General features: G+C 43.8%; 3 protein-coding genes across 7 annotated transcripts in view; 1 reads left to right on the top strand and 2 right to left on the bottom strand.

The window, feature by feature from the left end:
* The window catches only part of TARBP1 (TAR (HIV-1) RNA binding protein 1), a 34,707-nt gene extending 33,382 nt beyond the window's left edge, over positions 1 to 1,325 (top strand). For all 3 annotated transcript variants that reach the window (XM_051783192.1, XM_051783194.1, XM_051783195.1), the window contains one exon: positions 946 to 1,325. In XM_051783192.1, coding sequence (XP_051639152.1) covers positions 946 to 1,111 — 166 coding nt within the window. In that variant the 3' untranslated portion in view covers positions 1,112 to 1,325. The remainder of the gene's footprint in view (positions 1 to 945) is intronic.
* Positions 1,326 to 1,979: 654 nt separating this feature from the next.
* LOC127469190 (cytochrome c oxidase assembly factor 6 homolog) lies at positions 1,980 to 3,981 on the bottom strand. 2 transcript variants are annotated; one of them, XM_051783233.1, is made up of 3 exons: positions 3,868 to 3,981; positions 3,539 to 3,695; positions 1,980 to 2,355 (listed from the first exon to the last, which is right to left on the bottom strand). In XM_051783233.1, exons 2-3 carry the CDS (start codon positions 3,680 to 3,682, stop codon positions 2,260 to 2,262), a joined length of 240 nt encoding a protein of 79 aa, XP_051639193.1. In that variant the 5' UTR covers positions 3,683 to 3,695; positions 3,868 to 3,981; the 3' UTR covers positions 1,980 to 2,259. The 2 variants fall into 2 exon arrangements, with proteins under 2 accessions (XP_051639193.1, XP_051639194.1); XM_051783234.1 differs by having other exon boundaries at positions 3,872 to 3,921.
* Positions 3,982 to 12,671: 8,690 nt separating this feature from the next.
* Positions 12,672 to 21,549, bottom strand: part of SLC35F3 (solute carrier family 35 member F3) — a 169,401-nt gene continuing 160,523 nt past the window's right edge. For both annotated transcript variants that reach the window (XM_051783207.1, XM_051783208.1), the window contains 4 exons: positions 19,662 to 19,787; positions 17,023 to 17,215; positions 15,372 to 15,461; positions 12,672 to 14,343 (listed from right to left, as the gene is read on the bottom strand). In XM_051783207.1, the coding sequence (XP_051639167.1) occupies positions 14,099 to 14,343; positions 15,372 to 15,461; positions 17,023 to 17,215; positions 19,662 to 19,787 (654 nt within the window). In that variant the 3' untranslated portion in view covers positions 12,672 to 14,098. The remainder of the gene's footprint in view (positions 14,344 to 15,371; positions 15,462 to 17,022; positions 17,216 to 19,661; positions 19,788 to 21,549) is intronic.

The following is a 21,549-nucleotide window of genomic DNA, read 5'->3' as shown; positions in this document are numbered from 1 at the left end:
GGGCCCTGTATGTGTAGGCTGTGGTGAGCTCAGCAAGGACTGAGTGAAGCCTGTTTGCTCTGCTTAACTTGGTGAGGAGGGCTGGAGCAGAGGGCGAGTGTGCATAGCTGGGGGATGCTTTAAAAGTTAAGGATTGAGCACAAGATGAAGTTTTTGCGGTACAAGCAGAGGATGGGACAACAAGCAAACGGTGTCTATAAGCAGACAAACCTCAGATGTGATACAAAGGGGGAGGCTACTTAAAGAAATCCACGGTAAAGCACCTACAAGTCAGAAAGCTACTGGCATTGCAGGGCTTCTGAGTGAGACCAGGAGGAAGGGCCTGCCTATTCCTTTTAGGACAGTGTGAGCAGAAATACCTTTTTTCCAACTTTTTTATGTGTAGCTTGTCTTCAAAATGCAGTTCTCATAGTCACTTTGTTTTCTTTCAATTAACAACGTAGTTTTAATTACTGGTAACCTCTAGTATCTTCTGATATGCTCAGTTCTGAAAAGGTAAAGCTTCCAGTTCAAGGCTTCAAATGAGTTTTTGACATTCCTTTATGCCAAATGTAAAGTGAGCAGGTGAGCTTGCCTGCTGTGCCAGCAGCTTCATGCCCTGGTCATTTCATCTATAGCTGATCATTTTGCTATATTTGGAGTTTAAAAATAAAAGCAAGAGAGTCTTTATGTTGGGTGTTCAGCTATTGCTGGACCAGTGAACTGAAAATGGAGTGCACCACCAGTTTTCCTACATCAAAGCTTAGTCAGGCCTTCCCATGTTTTTTTTGTACTTGTAATGTATTACTGCTTTTAAAAAAATCATTTGTTGTCATCAGTTACACTTGTAGGTTGATGCACCATATTTGTCAAAGGATATTTGGATGCTGCTGTGACATTTGTATTTTCTGCTTTCTGGAACACTTGTCCTTTCTCAGATACAAGTTACTGTTTCTTCTTTACTAGAAACGAACATGAAGGAATCCCAGCAAACCTGATTCACCATCTGGATGTCTGTGTGGAAATTCCTCAGCAGGGTATTATTCGATCACTCAATGTTCACGTAAGCGGAGCTCTGCTGATCTGGGAGTACACAAGGCAACAAGTGATCAAGCAAAAACAACAAAAATAACTGCCAAGAGTCTCGTGCCTTATAGTACAGCTAGGTGGCTTTCTATGGTGCTACGACATGAAATTCTGAATAGATGAGATACAAACTCAGGGTGAATGAGGATTCTTAACTTTTGCATGTTTTGTTTTCTGTAGTGTTCAGGGTGACTTTTAAATGCCTTAATACTTTACCTCCTTAAATTGTTGCATTGAAAATAAATACTATTTATATTGCACGTGGCGTGTGTGTTTTCTCTACTGTTAGAACATCAGTGCAGTACTGTGAACAATCCCACACTCAAAACCACAGGATTTTTACTGCAGTTACTTCAGTTATGGTGACTATGCTTTAAATTGAAATGGTGCCTTTAGTCAAAGTATTAATGACTCCAGCATCTAGATCTACTAGATTATATAATTTTTGGAAGGTAACTTCACTTACATAATTACATTAAATGGTGCCCCTTGTTTAAATGCCTTCCACAGTCAAGTTTATTAATCGTGCTGTAAACTCTCTGTATCTTTAAATGGAACTGCATAGTAAGGTAATCAAATTATACAAAAGACCATAATATGAGAATCATGATAAATAAACTGACATACTTCTAGCAGAGATACTGATTGAAAACTTATCACTAATGTAAAAATTCCTATTGCTTATAAAAAGTAAGCATACTCAAAATAGGTAGATTACATATCATATGCACAGGATGCATTAGGTCTTCTGATGACCACTGTTATATAAAGCAATGTCTGACTTAAACTGTATTTTAAAATACTTTGAAATACTTGGTAAATGACAAATACAAATTGCATTATACCACCACCTCCCTTTGAAAAGACATGAAAGTTGGAATGGACTTTTTTTTTTTAAGGAAAACCCAGCTCACTTACTGAAAAAGAATTTTATTTTCTCCTTAGAATATATACATTGCAGTATTAAACAATTATTTGTGTGAAAGAATTTTAATAATTATACATTCAAATCCTTAGATTTGTGAACAACCCTGCACCATAAGCTGTACACAACCATCTTTCAGCAGACATGTGAGACCTGGCAAGAACAGCAGTCTGCATTTCAGGGAGACAATCTTGCACTCAGGCAGCTCCTGTTGCTTTCTCTTGCTTCTTCTTTCTATAGGTACTTGACTTATTATGAAAGCAGAGTACCTAAGACTTTCCAGCAGCTTCTGGAGGAATATACCCTTCTGTTTCAAGCTTTTTTTTATATTTTAAGAAGTCTCTTCTTTTGTCAAAATGTTTAACCTGTTTAAAAAGAGAAAAGATGTTCATCAGAAGGAACTAGCAGAGGAAGGGGTTTATGTATCACAAGATGGCTATGGAATTATCAGTGAATTGATAATTGAGGATTTTACTACAGTAGTTAGGAGTTTCTTCCTCTGTTGAAATAAAAGACTAAAGAATGGCATGTTTGGTTTTTGGTTTGTGGGGGCTTTTGGACCCTTCTGGAAGTGAACTTCATTTTTCTGAAGTTCACGATCCTGTTACTTCATGATCTAGTAAAAGCAGCCTATTGCTTTGCTCTTTTCACTGCTATCAACAAAGATTATTTGTGATGCAAAGGTAAGTCCAGCAGCTTTTCTGTGGCATCGCAGACCACGTAACCTCTGAATTCATTGCCTACAGCCAGTGATGTGCATGGTGCAAAGCACTGCTGATGAGACTGCCATCTCCAGAGATGAAGTACAGCAGAAGCGCAGTGTTTGAAGTACAAGTCAGTGCAGCAACTGTGAAGGTACTTGGTTTTAACTGACTTCAGTCTACTAGCTGCAACGGGAACTGTTCAGCCCCTCAGACACTATTGTTACGAAAGGGCAAGGCCTATTAAAAAAAAAAAGGGGTATAACGAGCTAAAGAAACTAAAAAGCACAACATGAGTGAGTTACATGTAGGCAGGTGGCTTACTGTGACGTTACGCTGCATGAAAAAGGGTACTTTTATGCACAAGAAGGTATCAGGTGCCAGTCTCAAGATGCCACACAACTGTAGGCACTGCGTGTCAGCTCCCTTCCATACTGGCCTCTCTTCTTTAGTAATAGTAATTTACGGGCACTTCTACAAGCTTTCAAGTATCTTTCAAAACTTTTTTTCCCTAATTAAACAATGAAGTTTGTATAGCTGTGTATTTATCTGAAAATCTGAGATCTTATTTTCCTTTCCCTTTGTACTATATACTGCTGCTCACAGTTCCCGGGCCAGTCAGTGGTCCATTCAGGAGCTTTCATTTCCCAACAAGGCAAACCAATTTACGCCCGGCAAGGGTGCAGGCTTATCCATGGGAAAGCGTAAGGCTGCCCACGCTCTGCACTCCTCGAAGCTGGAGCTGCCATCCTTAACAAGGTAGCTGTGACTCCGTGTCGCTGCTGTTACAGACTGGCAAGGACACGCTCTGTTCGCCCAGCCTTAGGCAGCTTCAGGCGGTGCTCACCCACTGCGGCGGGCAGCGCGACTCGAAGGCCCGGCGCAGCTTCTCGCACTTGGCGGCGTCATCCCCGTGGCTGTCCAGGCACTGCCAGAACTCGTCCCGGGCCCCCCAGCACGCCGTCCTCTCCTCCCTGGTCGGCGCCGCCATCCTCGCTGCCCACCTGGACACGACACACGGCGGGTGTCCCAGCACGCCTCGCCCCCGGCGCCTCCCCGTCCCTCGCCGCTCCCATGGCGGGGCGCCGGCGCTGCCCCGCCCGCGGCCGCAAGGCAGGGGGATAAGCGGTGCCGCCGCCGGAGGGAGAGCCCCGCGCCCGCCCCGCACTCACTCACCCACCCGCGAAGGTCACGCTCCGGAAGCGGTCCCGGCCCTTCCCCCGGCGCGATGGGCGGGCGGGCCCCGTGTCCCGGTGTCCCGCCTTGCCGGGCGGGGCTGCGGCCCCGGCGGGGCTGGGGCCGTGGGAGTTCCTGTCGCTCTGCGCTCTGCAGTGGGCGTCTCGTCCCGGACCCGACAGGGACGCAAAAGATATTTGGAAGTGTCACTTTCCTGGGATGCTTTTCTGTGCTTAATTTCTTTCCGGTATTATCCTCTGTTCTCTAGCACACAATAAACAACTATTTTTCTTCTAATGAATTCTGTGCGGTGCCTTAGTGGATAATTTGTTCAAAGAAATGAAGTGTCTCTGCTTTCTTTCTGAAACATAGGAAAGCCAGTTGGATAATATCGTTGCGTAAAATGTTTGAGGCCAGGACCGGTTTACATTTGGTGTTTATAAAACCCTAGGAGTTGGAACTCAAGTAAACAGTAATGACACGCAGTCTGAACTGCTTCAGGTTTGCTAATTCAATGAATTAGGAAAAAAAAATCTGAGAGCACTTACGGCGCTGTAAATTTCTTACAGTTTAAATACCAAAACAGTAAGGTAGTGACTGGATGGAAGGCTGATAATGATAGCATGTACACATCATGCATTTTTGACAGTTTACCTTACAGGATGATTCTCTCCTGAGAGCTGGTCCATTGATTTCATTCAGTACGCTTCTTACACAAATTACTCTGGAAAGGTTTCTCGGAATGGACTCAGTTGCTGAGTCAAGATGACAATAAAAACAAAAACTAGTTTACCCTGGTGGAAGAAAAATGTACCTATAGTCACGGATGGTAAAACAACAGCAGAAGCCTGGGGGTGGTCAGGTGGGCACTCGGTGGCCTCAGCCCAGCAGCAGCCTCAGGTCCAAACCTACAGTGCTGGTACAGAGCATCAGGGAGCAAACTCTGTTTCGTTATTTCATCTGGGATTTGGTGGCATTTCCTTCTGGCAGCCTGTAAGCCAAAGAATTGGTAGTTTCCTTTTAAGCATCAGCCTCCTGGATATGTGGAACAGTTTTGAAAGCCATGGTGCCTGTTCCCATAGTAATGCTGTGCAGTTTTGGGAGGGGTGATATTTTGGCAGCTGGGAAGGGCCTGACTCTGAGAGTTGCTGAGCCCCTGGCAGCTCCCAGACCGCCTGTCAGCTTTACAGGGAGTTTTTCCTGACAGGTCCACGACCATCCGGCAGCTTTACTAGTAGTTTGCCAATAGCTGATGCTCTGTCTGGTGTGTGAGGCAGCCCATTCGAGGAGTGGGTGTAGCTGTCGACCTCCCTCGAGCTGCATTTCTTCCTCAGCATGTGATCATGGTACTGGCTGCTGGTGGAGGGCATCCTTTCCTGGTTCTCCTTGCAGGTGGCTCACTCCTCTTGATATATGAAAGCTATTTTAAGAGAAGGCCAAGGATTTGAACTTCTTCAGCAGAGCTCCCTTATAAACCAGCCAGATCTGGAGGGAATTTTGTTGTCAAAATTCCTAACCAACCTCTTGGAAGGGATACTTTTTTTTGAGAAGTGTTAATCTGACTGCTGCTGTAAGATGTATGGTATATAACACTGTTTATGCTCTCTTCCCTGGCCATTTGCTTAACCATGTTCTGTTTGCTGCACTATGGTAGGTAAGAGATGCAAGAAATACAGCCATTTAATTTCTAATAGAACAAGGGTTTTAAGGTGATTGGAAGTTACTGCAAAAATAGAATTTCTATTATGTTTTTATGTTGAAAAGAATTAATATTGATGTAAATTTATATTACAGCTTACTTAGGACCCTTTTGCACTCAGGATTTTGTGAAGCAAGCTTTTACAGGCATGAATATTGAAAAGAAAATGAATATTAAATCTCAAGACTGAATCATGTGATAATGGAATATAATAGTAGGAAATGTCAGTTGTGGTTTAGATTTCAAAATTTATGGTGCGTATAAAATTGTTTAGTTACTGCATTCACAAAACAGAAGGGATAATATAATTATATATAATTAATCACAAAGCCCAAATAGCACATCTGGGATATTTGTGATAAATAGTTTATTCTTTAATGACCTGTGGCCTGAGAAGTACTCACTGGAGACAATCGTAAGTAACTCTGTGTAATGGATATTATGGGAATTTAGTGATCTGGTTTTAGAAAGTGTATGAATAGAAAAATACACAGATTTATCTAATACATTTTTAATGGCATTATTTCCATTTGGTTAAACTGCCATCATAAGGAGGTGGGGGTTTTTCGTTGTTAATTAGCCAATTCTAACTATTTATCTTTAGTCTTTTACTTTTGGTAAAAGAGCCCAGGAAGTAATGAATGGGGTATTTATCATAACTAGGCAGAGGCTAATGTTCTAGAAAGAAGAGAGGCTGAAAAAATTCCAGATTTGTTAGGTGTGCTAGTTGCCACAGTTGAAGCTTTTGAATTATATTTCCATTTAGCAGTTAGTGAGATAGATGTTAAAGAAATAGATGCCTGTTTCCCACTGAAGCTCTTGCCAGAAATGCAGTTAAAGTGAATCATGTGGAATTTATACAGTGGTTCAGCTCGTAGATTCTTTTGTGCCTGTCCTTGCTAATTGTGAAATGACGCTGTGTGTGCTTTGCCTTCCAGTAATGTCTAACAGATCACTCCTCACCTACAGCCTTACTTCCTTACTTACCCCATATTTAATTGAAATTTGCCCAGCAGATTCTTGATTGGCAACCCTGATGATTTCTCCTTTCACTTTGGAAGCAATTAGCACAAGTTTCCCTACCACTCCTTGATGTACTGTGGCTATGTTCAGCTTTGTACTTATACCAGGAGCTCAGCTGATTTGTTTTTCTTTTATTGAAATAGTCTAATAGTCCATAATAGATGTTCAAGGAACTGGATTTAAAAATGAGTTCTTTAAGCAATATAACCTTGTGTATAACTATTTATTTTGCTGCAAATAATAACAAAGACTTACCTAAGGTAGTGTGGGACATTTTCTTCTGTTACGGAACACCAAGGTTTTTTTTTAACAAAACTTTTAAGATACGTAGTTCAAGAGAACCATAAGTTAAGATTATTTCCCTCTTTCCCTCTTTCTCCTTCCTCCTTTCCTTCTCAAATGTCCATTAAGGATGTAACTCTGACTCCTTTGGCATTACAGTGTTCCTTGCTATGCTTGGTGAAAAAAAATAATTTTAAAAAAGAAAAATCATCACAGCGATTGATTGTACCTAGTTTTATTATTAAAAAGGGAGTAAATTAAGCAAAGAAGCCCAATGAAGTGCACACAATAATCACCTCTAGATTGGAAACATTTAAGAAATATATACTGTACTTTGTATGGCCTTATGCAAAGCACTCCTCTTCATTATTTCATAAAGACTTCACTCTGAGTTTTACTTTTGTGAGTTTCTTTTTAACAATAACATGCTGAAACTTCAGATGAGTTAGCAAAAATTTATGTGTATGTATGAATAAAGAAGGAGAAGTGTACAATGAGAAAGAAAATGGTAGCTTTTGTTTGGTGGTCTTAGCAAATAAATTTTCTAAATCCTTAAGAAAATGTGAATATTTATGTGATTTTGTTCTTTTTTTTTTGTTCTTTTTTTTTTTTTTTTAATTTTAACTAAATGTGTGCTGGGGCTTTCACCTTGATTTCTTCAAAATGCTTACTTTGCTGGGTGTTGTGACGAGTATCCCCACACTAGGGAGTGCCAGTGTGACATGAACATAGAGGATGAAGTACTTGTCTTGGGACACTGGGGGAGGGAAAGAGGAAGAGACTACTCCAACTTTCTGTGGTAGCTTTGTGTGTGTCAGTGGGCTGCACGTGTGCAATCATCAGGTAGTGCAGGAGGGGATTTGACTAGGAGGTAAGCCATCTGTGCAGGCCGGTATGGAGACAGAGGAGAAAGAATAGACAGAATGGTGATTTTCACCTTCTCCAGACTGCTTAGTGATTTGAAGCCTGCTGAGCAAAGGCTTGCTTGTTTTTTTTGATTTCTCATGGACATCGGTGGAGTACTGTGTGGAGTGCAGTCTGAAAATCACTAGACTACCTAGAGGAGTGGTGATCATGATGATGAAAAAGCTCAACAACTGGAGTTTTAGGATTCTTTTAAGGTGAAGTAATTTACATTAATAATAGGCACTTGTTTTTCATGACAGAGTTCCATTTTTGTTCAATTGCTAGGAAGGAAGAAAACAGAAAACGGAGCATTTTGGAAAAACAGGTGATGGTGGGAATACTGACCTCACTGGAGTCCAGGTTTTAATCTTGATTATAGGATTCTTTAAAAAATCCTTTAAGGATCTTTTAAGTGTCTGGGTCAGTTGGGGGATGTGCAGAACTTGGAGTTTGGTGTAAATATTCCGTGGAAGTTAGCCAAGGCAGCTCTTCCTAAGCAAAGGCAAAGTCTCAGTCTTTCAGTAGTCTTGTCCTTTCATGTTAAAAGTAGTCTGAAGGATGGATGGGTTACTGCAGACTTGTCTTGGCCCTTTATTTTGAGAGATTAGGAAGCACTGCGCTTAGATTTTCTAATGATGCTTTTTACCAAATAAATGAAGCTACTGTGGATGACAAGAGGTTTTCTTATGGATTAATAACTGGTTAGTGAGGCAAGAAACAGCAACAATAAATTATTGCTGTTCAAAAGGAGAGAGATTACCAAAGGAGCTTTGCAATCTAAAGACTGGTCAAAAAACCCCATTTACTGATCATACTTTTTTACTGTTTCAAGAGAGTGAAGAGTTACCACTGAGAGAGGATCTGTCACTGTCATGTAGCCAAGCAGCAAAATAGCTGGTGGCATTCAGCATTAATAGACATGAGGTAAAGGACATGGTAAAAAAGTCTAAGGCACATGGTGAGGGGCTCTAAGTTTACTGTTGTCACTGATCAGAAAAATTCTCAATTTATAGTAGATACATGCTCTGTTAAAGCACATCTACTTTAGTTCTCTTCATTTGGGTGAAAGATGCTCTGCAGGTTGGTTGCTGTTGTTCCTAATCAATGCACTGATGGCTACGCTGAGATGTAATGTGGACTGAATCTAGAACTGGAGGGAAACCTGGGAATGATGATCTGGAAAACTCATTTGAGTTCTCTTCTGAAAGATCATCTAGATCAGCAGTAGGATTAAAGAACTGTCTCTAGATCATTGCAGAGAAATTGCATATAACAGGTTCTTAAATACACCGCTCTTATGAGCTCCACAACCTCCCTTGTTTAAGTCTTTTCCAGAACTATAACTCTGCTTATAAGTTCCACTCTTCTCTATCAAGAAGTTGGTTGTATCCTAGTTTATCTGTAATGTGCAGGGAGAAATACTGATTGCCACCTTCTTTAAAATTATCTTGTGCAAATATAAAGATCCCTCTAGTAGGGTTTCAGGTAGAAAAATAAAATTATGAGGTTTATTGTTTTCAGAAACATTAGTTTGAGCTACTGATCCTGTACTTAGGAAAGAGATTTCCTCTTAGAAGTTTTTTAGGCTGCTGATGGGCATCTGTTCATTTCACTTCCTTTTCATTTTCATAAGATCTTTCAGCTCTTTTTTTCCTTATTTCCCTTTCTAATGTTCAGGACTTCTAGATAAGGTGCAGGCTATCATGGAACTGCCCTAGAACCAGCTAAAGAAGAAAATTTAGTTGCTTCTCTTTTAATAATGATGAGGTAATTAAACTCATCCATCAAAATCCATTACTGCAGGCAGTTCCTGCAAAGACAGTTTGCATGAGGACTGGATTGTGAAAGAAGATTCTCAGCCTTGGCCTTTGCCAAGGGGTAGTTCAGGCCTTGAAAGACTCCATCCTTTCTGCAGTACAAATCAGGGACATGAAGGCAAACTCTCTGTAATTTATGACTTTACAGCATGTGCACAGACTTGACTTGTTGCAAGGGACAGATCTTCCCCTGGAAAGTGTTTTCTAAAAGGTATTTATTTCTTGATCCCATCATCAGCTTTCTTGTGCTCTTGCTTCACACCAGCCACATTGTTTCTGGCTTCTATTCTTTCCCCATTCCTTGAAGAAACACCCAGTCCAAGCCTGCTGTCTGAGTCCACATAGCCAAGACAAGGTGGCTGGTGCTATTCCTAAGGTTTTTGAAGGGCTGGAGACCTATGACATCCTTTTCAGTTCCATCTGTTCCAGTTGTACAGATTTGGGAGTTTATTGAGGATATGATCCAGAGCTATGGAAATCCATTCAGAATTTTGTGTTCACTGCACAGGGAAACCTTTGCTTTTCAGTGGGTTTTCAGGCCCGCAGGCACAGTAGCAGACAGGCTTTTGACCAGAAATGGTGTCACCCTGGTGATGTTGCCTTCTCTACAGGGTGAAGATAATGTCTCTATTAACTCTGACTAACTCAATATTGCACTAGCTTTGTTACGGAGAACTCTGGAGAGCTGGGGATGAGTGACTTGTCCCTGAGCTCACAGGAGACATTAATTCATCCCCAGAACATGGTGAGCTACAGGTCCTGCTTGTGTCTACCATTAGCTCCCAAAACAGTTAAGCTACATATTGGTTTCAGTGTCTTCTGTTTATCTGTTGGTTATTGTGGTCGGATTTCTGCCTTTCATGGATATTTTCTGAAGACTACTGATATGAATGCAACCATTCTAGACAGAAGAACAGGAGAAACTTTTTCAAATGAGCCCATCTCTGCCCCATGGGCTGACGAGAGGCTCATGCAGCCACTGTGGAGAGCTGCAATAAAAAATATGATGTAAGTAGCAGCAGGAGAGGACCATAGACAACAGACCAAAGAAAGAGAAACACCAGGGAGGAGGAGAACTTCTGTACCTGCTTCAGATTCCTCACTGCTGTATTGTGCAGCAGTGAAAGCTGGCAGCTGCAATGAGGTCTGGTGATGCTTTTTACTTTCCTGAGATTTTTTTTCCAACTTGCTCTTTTAACAAGCCCGCTGGATTATTACTAGTTTTCCCCTTTGCTGGAGGAGCTAAAGACACTTTGAGAGCTAAGATGGGGTGGAAAGTTGCCAGTCCAGGTCAGCCTTTAAACAAGGTGCACACTGGTGCTCTGTGAGGGCAGGAGCCACACACTGACAATGCAGGAGATCAGCTTCAAAGACACCAGGCAGGGACCTGCAGTTCTGCCCCAGTAGGAGGTTCGAGGTGGCTATGGGTGGGCTAAAAGTGCTGGTTCCAGTCTTGTATTGCTCTCTGCTGCAGAGAGCAGCGTGGGGTCCACACAGGCCAGCAGGGTCTCCGACTCCCAGGGTGCTGCATAGATTGCACCCAGTGCTTTTGGCCTAAGAGGGCAAGCAGGAGAGCCTGCTACAACTCAGCCGTCCTCTCCAAGGCACTGAATTTGTCCTGAGAGTCCTTCAGCATTCTGAGATCAGAAGCATTCAATCTTGCCTTCACCTGAAGGGCAGCCCGGTTACATCTAATGCCTTTGCAGAAGGGTTTGCTTTCTGGCTTGTCCTTCTGATGAGGGCAAACAAATCCAGTTCCTTTCATTCCTCAGCTTCAGACCTGTAATGCTTTGGCACTTAGAGATGCACACACATACCATATGGACATGCTGCTTTCCTGATGTTCTCCTAGTCACATCCTGGGCTTCACTGCCTGGAAGGTTTTGCTACACAGTGACTTATCATCAGACCAGGTGTTTATGCTTAGGGCAAGGTGTTGCCAGAAGAAATACAGGTCACTTCATCTGATTAATTTGTCTATGTGCAGTTTAAAATTGCTTGACATGGAAAATCTAGTTGGTTCTAGTGAGCTTCCACTCAGGAGAGACAGTAATAAAGTGCTGTTTGAGATCCTGGTCCTTGCATGTATTTAGCCTGTTCTCAGGAAGGATGAGCCAACAGAAGCAATGACAGTTGCATCTGGTAAATCACGGAGTTTTACTAATGGTGCTATCCCTTCTGGTGCATAAATTCTCCCACAGTCCATACTGAATGCTAAAAAATCTGCATCCATTTTGGTTATAAACACACATTAGTCGCAGTTTTAAAGGGGCATTTAGAGCCTTTTGGATACCTACTGGACTGCATCAAACACACAGTAAAGGAGTGTGGAGATCACAGAAGGTGCCACTTATTGGGACTACGGAAAATGTATATTCTTCTTTGGCCTTGCCTCAGAGAGGTTTGGGAAGGAGTGTGAGGTTCTTTGAGGACGACAAAATGATATATCCAAAGTGGAGTAAAGTTGAATCTGAGAGCTTTGAGATCAAGTCTCTATGTGTGCCCTTCAAAGCAGTTATTAGAATTGTCCCTTTGCCCTCCTCTGCTTCCCAAACAGATAGGTTTAAAAATTCAGGTGTGTAACACTGAATGGCACAGTTGTTGAGAGCAGCTTCCCACAGCCTCAGATTTGCTCGTGCGTGTAATCTCTGTTAGCAAGTCTTTAGTGTCGGGTTATCAAGTGATATGTAGGGGATAAACATACAGCCTGGACTAGGGCCTAATTATTAATGTACAAATTCATGTCCCACTCATAGCACCTAAATACCTGTTAGCATATGCATGTATGGGTGGTCACTGATGCATTTAAAGAAGGTCATCTTTTCCTTTAGTCTGCTTCGGCTGGACATGTATTTCCTGATTGATGCCTAACAGCATCCCTCCAGATGGATTTGTCCAGGTAGTCTAGAGAAGACTTTGTTGTCAAAGACAGACTGGCTACCAGTGCATTGAGCTGCAGCCTTGGTTATTTTGATGATCGTGTCTCTCCCTTCTGATCACTTTGGCTAAATACTACCCACAGTCAAACTGCAGTAAAGGTGCAATCAAGAGAAGGAAACGGATAGCACTGACTGAGGTTGAGTTTAAAATCTTTTATTATTTAGCTTTGCCAAACAGATAATGGAATCTGAAGTTGATTTGCTAAAATGTTTTGAAGTGGATGCCACCCCCGCCTGAGAAAAAGAGGACCTCAATGGCAGCAGGGACCTTAGGCTATGGCAGCAGTTCAAAAGAACACTTTTAATTTTGTATGCAACAATGTAAACTTCAAAAATAGTAAACTATAACCTTTTTTCCCCCTGTTTTTACATAGCATGTGATCTATCACAGATAGAAATTTAATGGCGAACCAAAATCGCGTAAGTAAACATCCTGGTGCTTACAAGTTTCATAAAAAGTGTTACATTTGATGTAAATATCTTACATTTTTAACTCTTAACACTCACAATTATGGAGTAAAAGCAACTGGCGATTCACCCCCTTAGTCCATGCTCTCAGACTGTACATCGGCAACCACACTCTTGCCAGTCCCTTTGATCATTTTCGGTCAGATTGTCCCACACATGACCAAGACTTCCCCTTCCTCACATTGGCATTAATCAAGCGCAGCTCCACACAGGGGTAAAACCTGTGAAGTGAGGAGAGAACCAGGTCTCCTGCACTCAAACTTTCAGTCCCCTGGACCCTGTGTTCCCACAGAAGCCATGGCGTGTGTGGGAGGCACGTCCTGATGTCAGTGGGAATTTCGGGTCCCCTGGGGCCGCAAACCTGAGCCCTGCCATTGCAAGTGCCTCGCAGCAGGACCTGGTTCTGTGTGGATAAAGACAAGAGTTCTGTAGAAGGCACTGGATTTCTCTTGCATGATTTTAAACGTGGACTACAGTCATATGCAGAATAAGGAGATTTGGGCTCTAGACTGCTTTCTCTCTAGTGCTTTAGTGCAAGCATTTTTAGCGCTTGAATTTTCCCTGTTTGCAGCGCAACATGCGCTCATCTACATAGAGTGATTTCTAAATCTAACTTCCACTCTTTCCCCCATCTTCCCGTCCCCGAAAAGATTCCTTTTTTTGTTCCTTGAAAACTTTCAAAGTACAGCTCTGGTCAAAAATAAACGTGTGATGTAGCATAGCATTTGTTTCTTTTAAATCACAGTGTGCAATGCATCATTCAGTACCTAATGTTCAAAATGTCTGCCCTGCTTTTCATGAAAGTCATTCTTTAAAATAACCTATGCAAATATATTTTGACTATATATTACATTCATTTAAAAAGAGAAGAGAGGTTCTTGGTTTGCAGTTTTTTTCAGTGTACTACTTAAGTGAAAGGTTTGATGTGAAAAAAATACAAGCAAACTGGACATGCCGAGACTTGATGCTTTAGATGGTGATCATATCAAAACTGTACAGGTATGTACACCGTGTTGGACAGGTGTGCTTCTTCCCAAGAAAAGACCTTTGCATCATCATATATAAGGTTAACCACAAAGTTTTGGTAAAAAGAGCATTTAATGAGCAAAGGATGACATGGAGGGGCGAGTTCTCCGGCTTTTGTTAGGCAGTCCTGAAGCAATGTCTCCATTCCCTTCGGGAATTTCTTCCTTCTTCCGGACTTTGAGACGCGTGAGGAGCTTTATTACCCAGACGTCCCACTCCTCTGGCAAGAGCAACAGAAGGAAGCCCAGGCCAATAATGATGATGGCAATTACTCGGACACTGTTGAAGACAATTTCACTCGTGTAGTGATCAACAACTGTGTGGGACATTGAATGGGTGTTATTACATGAGAAAAGGCATTAGGGCAGTATCTCCTTCCCACCCCCTCACCTCCCCAGCTCTGAGGGCTGGCTGTGGCAGGATAACATGACCATGGAGGCAATGATAGCAGGGGCACTATCCTTCCTGCTGGATTAACACACAGCAGGGTACATTCCTGCCTTGAACAGCACAGGAACTCCCCCTGAGGTCCAGGTATGCAGAGAAAGGGGCCTTTCCCTTCCCCAGTACAGCAGCCTCTTTGTGCAAATTTTTCTTCTCACCCTGACTGCCCTGCTGAGTAACAAACCCTGCACAGGCTGAGCCGTGCACACCATTTGGTACCCAACTCTGCCAAAGCAGTGCCCAGCTCTGCGTGCATATAGTGGGAGCTGCCAATTGCACTGTGGCACCAGTTCAGCATGCTGGGTTTTAGGAGCGGTGGCTCTGTTTTGGGTTGGGGTTGCCTCTGCACTCCTCTGCCCAGTCGTCTTGGACTCTGCCATCTCTTGGCTTTCACTAAATTTCAGAAAAGTGTTGGAGAAACATACCAGTCTATGCCCAAAATTGAATTGTCTAGTGCTCTTGATAAACACCTGCCATGTTATTTACTAGGCAAGCAGAATTACTAGTACCTATCTGCTCTAAAATTAAGCAATTTTATTTATTTTGATTTAGTGTTAAGCCTGCCTTGAAGAAATAATTAAAAATTGATTTCTGCTTCATCCACGAGTTTTCATTTCAGCTCAGGGATGAATGACTTCAAATCTGCTTTGTTTTCCAGTATATAGGCTTCTTCAGACAGTAACTTACAAAACAGTTCTAGGGTTATGAATATTCATGTAGTATTATGCAATACATATTTAACACCTAAAGAATAAATTTTTAATCAGTGTCATCTCTGTAAGTCTTCGAGAGAAGATGCAAAACATGTTTAATAAAACTATTTGCTTTTATCCCTGCTGTGTATTCGAAAGGCCAAAGATTTAATGTATACATTGAGATGCAAAAGAAAGAAATTATTACCTGCGTTCACTGGGACACTCAGTACAATTCCAAGAGAAATCAAGGTGGGGTAGGTAATAGCAATCCCAAAATTTAGTAGAATATTGAATGCTGAAGAAGGAAAGAAAAACACCTTTTGGTACAGTGAAATTAGGCAGAAGGAATGTTACTTGAAGCATTTATGCTTTATTACTCTCTCTGCTTGTTGTTCAAATAGAAGATACATTAACTTCTGTTCTTATTCCTAGAAGATACCTGAGGACAGAGGTCTGTGTGCTGGATGTCCACCTGCCTGAGACATTGCTGTTTTGGGGAACTCTGTATCCCACTGGAGTGCAGTGGCAGGATCAGGGGGAGGTTTGGGTACAGCCTGCCTCTCAGTGTTATGTGCAGTAATTCCCACTCTGTGTACTGATCCACTGATCCACTTTGCCCTGCTGAAAGACTAAATACTCTTCATCTGGGAGTTTCAGCCAAACAGTAGCTTCTGTTCTTTTTTGTAGAAAAGCTGCCCCCAGCTGCAGGTGGAAAATGCTGTAAATCTAACCCTCTTCCAGGCAGGAACTTGCTAAATATAATTTCATACAATGAAATTATAATATCATTATAATATCATTACAATGGAATGATTATAATATCACTCCATTGTAATACCACACACTCTTCATCAAGTGTCTTATGACAAATTAATAATTGCTTTGGACCAAATTCACTCTTGTTTTAAGGTGATTGGCTTTACCAGAGTCAGGAAGGCCTTGCCAATACTGAGCTCGGGCTCTGACTCTCTTCTAGTAGTACCCATGTATTGCACACCCCAGTGATCACCTGCCAAGTTCTGTACTACTTGCTTACAGACACCTTCCATTGAGTCCACTGATAAGTAACCTGGAGGTACTTCTGGAGTTAGTAATTTTGATTGTTCAGGGTAAAAGGAGCTCGGACTGAAGATAGGGATAGAGAAGAGCTATTTCCAGTAGAAATTATTATTTTAGGAGATGTGATTCCATCATGCAGTTTAGGGACCAGCTGTGGCAGCAAGTCATCTCATCTAGTTCAACGGTGAACAACATCACACTTCTGATAACCATTAACCATTAAAGCTTAGATTTGGAATCCCTCCCCAGCTGGGTTCCTTTGGTGGCACAGCAGCAGCAGCAGAAGAGAAGAGTGCCACCTACCAAATTTCCACCAGCACTATGCAATACTACATTTTCAAAAGTTTCCCTCTCTTTAGGAGTAGAAATTATCTATTACTACAGGCATCAGAGGCACTGGAGTCTGACCTTGACTGGTCTGGCCTAACCTCCTTGCTCTGGGGACGCTGATGAGCCCAACATAATGCCCCACCAGGAGGGCTGCTTCCTGCTGCAGCCCAGGCAAGTGTCACCTGTCTCTGTAATGCAGAGTTCACAAGTAGGAGTTAGGACAAGCCTTACAGTTTAGTCCTGCACCTTCTAATGAAAACCACAGTATTTTGGCTTCGTAATAATAGCAGAAGTGAGGTATACATTGCCCCTAGGAATGGACCCTCTCAGGATATCTTAAGCTAGTAATTATGTCGAGAAGAAGTGAAAACAGCTCCAGTATGTGAGAGGTCTGCAGCTTCCACCAGTGGCCAATTTGTGGCACTCTCCCACACCCTAATCACTGTGAGAGCCCCCCATATACTCACTCAATAAGAGAATTGAAAATCCGCACAGGTTTCCCCAAGGAACGATGTCAAAAGAGCTCCAGTACTCCACTTTGGTAAAATAAAGGATGACAGGAATACAGGTAACGAAGAGGATGTTGAAGACAGCTAACACAGACAGGAATAAGGCAGCTTCTCCAAATTTAGCACTGCCCAAAAGAAGTTTGAATAAAACCTACAAGAGGAAAATACATGGTTTTAACTCTCTTGCAGTGCATCCCTGGAAGGCTAGTGTTCTCTCCTGGCTCCTTTGGAACCAAGCATCCTGGCCTAATGGGCAATAATTGGGCCCAAGAAGCTGGGTCCCAAGCAGTGTCAGCCCACACCTATGCAGTGATACTTGCTGGACACTTGAGATGGATGCTTGTGCAACTCTGGAGAGCAGCTTGTGTGGCCCAGCCCTCTCCCTCCTGCCACCTCTTGGAACACAGGCAGGGGCAGGTGCCAATTGAGTCCATGCAGGAAGGGGACTCAGCAGTTTTGTCTCTGCATGTCATGAAAGGAAAGGTCACTAACCCTAGCTTAGACTCTTTACTCTTTTTTCTGCACCTCCAGAAAACTTGACATTAAAAACAGAATACTTGGTGGAGCAGGGCAGGAGGAGGAGAGGAAGCAATGACCTCCCTGCATCACTGGTCCAGGCCTTGGGCTGCCACCTGGGGAGTGCTATGGTGGTGAGCAAGTGCAGTCCATGCTGTCTGGCTGTCCTTGCACCTCCTCCCTGGGAACTCATCCCCAGAAGACAGTGTAGCAGCAGCGCCTCAGTCCAGAGCACAGATGCAGCCTGGCTAATGAGACTGCAGGGAGGGATTTAAAAGCTTTGTTTTGTTACTGGGAGAAGGAAAAAGACAGTAGAAATGAAGGATGCGATTGGCCCATTTGGGGAGTGCCTGTGGACAGGTCTTGTCTGGAGTCTACATCAGTTTTTCACCACACATCTGCAGAGGATCTGTTGGACACCATGGGCTTTCAGTACAATTTTCTCTGCCACTGGCTGCAAACCAGGACAGCCAATGGGCTCTGACTTACTGGTTTGTGCTGGAATGGCAGCTCCCCGGCCTGCGTCAGCTCTCTCTCCTTTGCCTACCCAGGGCAGGCAAATCTGCAGGGCTGCCTGCTCACAGGGCTCTGCCCACTCCCATCACCTCACAGCCATCACTGGCCAGTGCAGCTGTGTTGCTGTTCTGCATAAGGGAGCAAAATGTCCCAAAAGCCACTCATTTGCCACCTGAGAACAGCATGTTGCCCCTGGCAGGGCAGAGAGCTGGCACAGCAGACTGAAGTATCTGTGCCTGGGGTAACAGAGCTGGTCAAGGTGGCTCTGCTGGACGGGGCACAACCTGTCTGCCTGCAGATCTGCCTGCCTCTTTGGCACGCACAACTCATGGAAACTGAGCCAGACTGTGGAAAGGAAAAGCAGAGTGGCAGCAGCAGTGGCAGTGGCATGCATTGCACAACAAGCTGCTCAGCTCCATCTGTCCTGGCATGCAAGGTGCACTGCAGAGTAACACCCTGCCAGCACTGCCACCACCACCTCCTTGTACATGGGCCCTGGTGGAGCAGCCCTGAGACCCCCATCCCTGCAAGGAGCAGCAGTGTCATGGGAGAGGGGGCAGAGCTAGGCTCTAGCCTTGAATAACTCTGCCTGACTGCAGATGACTCCAGAGCCATGGCATTTCTTTGGGTCTGGAGGGTCACATTTCTGGTCTTGCAAGGGAATGTTATTTTAGAGGAAAGAGCTGTACAAAACTTCATGACCTTCCTGATGTAAGACATCATCTGATCTGAAAAAGTGAGCAGAAGGCAATGCAGTACTGTGCTGAGGGGCCCTGGCAGGTGCTTCTCAGTTTGGTTAGTCTCCCTGGACTGCCTCTATTATGGCTGCAGGGCTTTCCTGCCCAATTTCTGTTGGATGACTGGTACGGTGCAATTCATTAGACCAGATGGAGATGTCTATACCTCCTTCTAGTCTACACATCTGAGCCAGAGTGGGTGAACCACACCCTACAAATGCTTATTTCTCAGTGTGGACTGTGACTCTGAGTGCCATGAGCAGCACAGACACAAATGCCTCTCAGGCTGAATGAAATGGTCTGCCCTGCAAAGAAGGCTGCATGTCATCTTACACATAGTGCCGCTCATCTGGCTGGTATGGATGAGGTCTTGATTCATAGGCATGTGCTTTGGACTTTAGGCATGTGATTATTTCCATGATAAGCAATACCAAGCAAGCCCAAAGCAGGCTCCATATGCCACTGAAGGAGGACTGGCAAGGGGAAGTAACAAAGTGACTTGAAAAAGAAGCTAAATCTCTGCAGAGTGAGTGATTAAATCCAGCACCTATAGAAAAGCAGCCTCATTTTTCAAGAATATGGGACATCTGTAAACCCTCCTGTGGACACTGGAGAAGATTATACCCAGGAATTAGGAGTTTTTATCCTAAGTGAGGGCAGACATCAAAACAAGGGAACACCCGAATGCAGCGTCGCATGGCAAAGCTCTCAAAGAAGGGCATATGGCACTGAACTGCACGGAGGTTTGCAAGTATGGCAGGAACAGTTAAAGTGAGTGACGAGGGTGACAGGCATCTTTCTAGGGGGGAAAGACCCAGGTGTACTTACCTTGTAGAGAGCAGACATTGAGGCAGAACCCACCACGAGGGCTATCCCAATAACTGAGTGGCTGTGAAACCCATCGGCATATGTCATCATAACTATCCCTGCAATAGCAAATATAGCAGCCACGATCTGGTTGGAGACAAAGAGAGAAAGCAAGAAAGTGTTACTGAACAACCCCCACAATGGAAAACAGGCATGTAGCTTTAAATGTACTTCTGTACTTCTGCATCATCTGCTTATGTAGAAAAATAATAGCAAGCCCCGGCTGATACCCAGGGAGCAAATGCTGCCTGCCCTAGTGGTTTGTCTGGCTGCAGGGAAGCTGCAGACAGAGCTGGAAGGAGTGGCTGTTCTGGGAGTGTGCAGCAGGCCAGACCAGAGGGCTCAGTGTCTCTGACTGAGCTGAAGCAGGGATTTAATCTCTGTCACTGTGCCTCACCATCAGTGGGTCCCTGCAGCCTGTGCATGACAATAATACACAAGTAAGTTATTCCCTGGAGCTTGCAGGAAAGGCTTCGAATCCTGTTGAAGTTTTGGAGAAAAAAGGTTTAGAAATAAACACAGGAATAAAACTCATGCAACTACTTTCCAGTCTAGATGTGTCATTTCAGAGCAGAAGGTTTATTTAGCCAGCTAGGTACACTGCAATGCCTGAAGGGGATCTCCCAAATGGAAGAAGCATTCATGAAGGTAGGGGACAGGCTGCCCTGATTTAACAGGGTCAGCAAGAGACCCCTGACTTCTCTGGGATTGTGTTGCCAGATGCCTTCAGCCTCCCTGGGTGGTAATTCTGGGGTGAAAAGAGCTTTCTACCATGCTCATACTTCCTGGTTCTGCAGTGGTGCAAAGGGCACCCTGCTTAGACCACATGCCTTTTGTCTGCATAGTCATGGTGATGCTCCTAAGAAGACTGGTATATTAGTTTATTTTGACACACAGCTGAGTTAAGTGCCAGCCAACTGTCCCCTCTCCCAGGGTCATACCAGTGTTTTAAGCCTCATTCACAGGCTGCAGCTGTTTACACATCCAAAAGCAAAGGCCTCTTCCCACCTTTCCTGTTCCCTACCAGAGATTCTGGCACTGCAGTTAAGATGCAAGCTGTGTGCCAAGCTCTGCTGCTGCCTGATGAGCAAGACGGTAGCCCCTTTACCAGCTTCAGGTCCCCATTCCAGCAGCACCAGCAGCCTCTTCCCTGAGTTGGGGCTGGTGCCAGGGGGCACCTATAAAGCAGATGATCATCCAGCATATCCCTCCTGCACACTGACATCAACACCTTCAATTTCCCCTTACAGAAAAATGCAAACAAAACCGTATCAATTTCTCAACAGGTGTAGCTGTAGAATGGCAGTGTGGCATAAGGCTAGAAAAAAGTCCAAATCAGTGGAAGCTGACACTGCCTGGAAAATACAGCTACTAATAACATCTCAACAAGAAGGGACTTGAGTCCAGAAATTGCTGTACTGCTGTTCAAGATGCGGCACAAGCACAGTTTCAGCAGGCTATGGAGGGACAGTTTCCCCTAGCTGCTCAGCCCCTTGCACGCCCAAACTGAGGGACAGCAAGTTCTGAAGAATCTGATTTATGACCTGATCAGGAGCCCTGTACAAGCTGCACAGGCTGGGTATGCACACCACAGATTTGGAGAGGTTCAGATACAGCATCTTGGCTTGCAGTCCTGTGGCCATCAGGTCTCTCCATGCACAGCTGTGTGGCATCATTTCTACACTGAAGTTTCATAGAGGTGTAACTGGACCCTATGGTCCTGGACAGGCTTCTCTTTAATGCAGGGAGAGAAACCCTGCCGATTCATGGCTCTACAGCAACATGGGGCTGTTTCAGATAGGCAGCACTGAAAGAGCTCAGCAGTTCTCTCACCAATGTGCTGGTGCTT

The sequence above is a fragment of the Manacus candei genome, unplaced genomic scaffold (assembly GCF_025592945.1).
Source record: "Manacus candei isolate 608988 ecotype Guabito, Panama unplaced genomic scaffold, ASM2559294v1 h1tg000017l, whole genome shotgun sequence".
NCBI classification, from domain to species: Eukaryota; Metazoa; Chordata; class Aves; order Passeriformes; family Pipridae; genus Manacus; species Manacus candei.
Note: the sequence above shows the minus strand (reverse complement) of the source record. Positions and strands in the feature narration are given on the sequence as shown.

Excerpts from the sequence above, each read along its gene's own strand:
- LOC127469190 (XM_051783233.1), bottom strand. The coding sequence starts at position 3,682 with ATGGCGGCGCCGACCAGGGAGGAGAGGACGGCGTGCTGGGGGGCCCGG. Across the intron at positions 2,356-3,538 it reads CGCGCTGCCCGCCGCAGTGG|GTTAAACATTTTGACAAAAG; the intron begins GTGAGCACCGCC and ends CTTTTTAAACAG.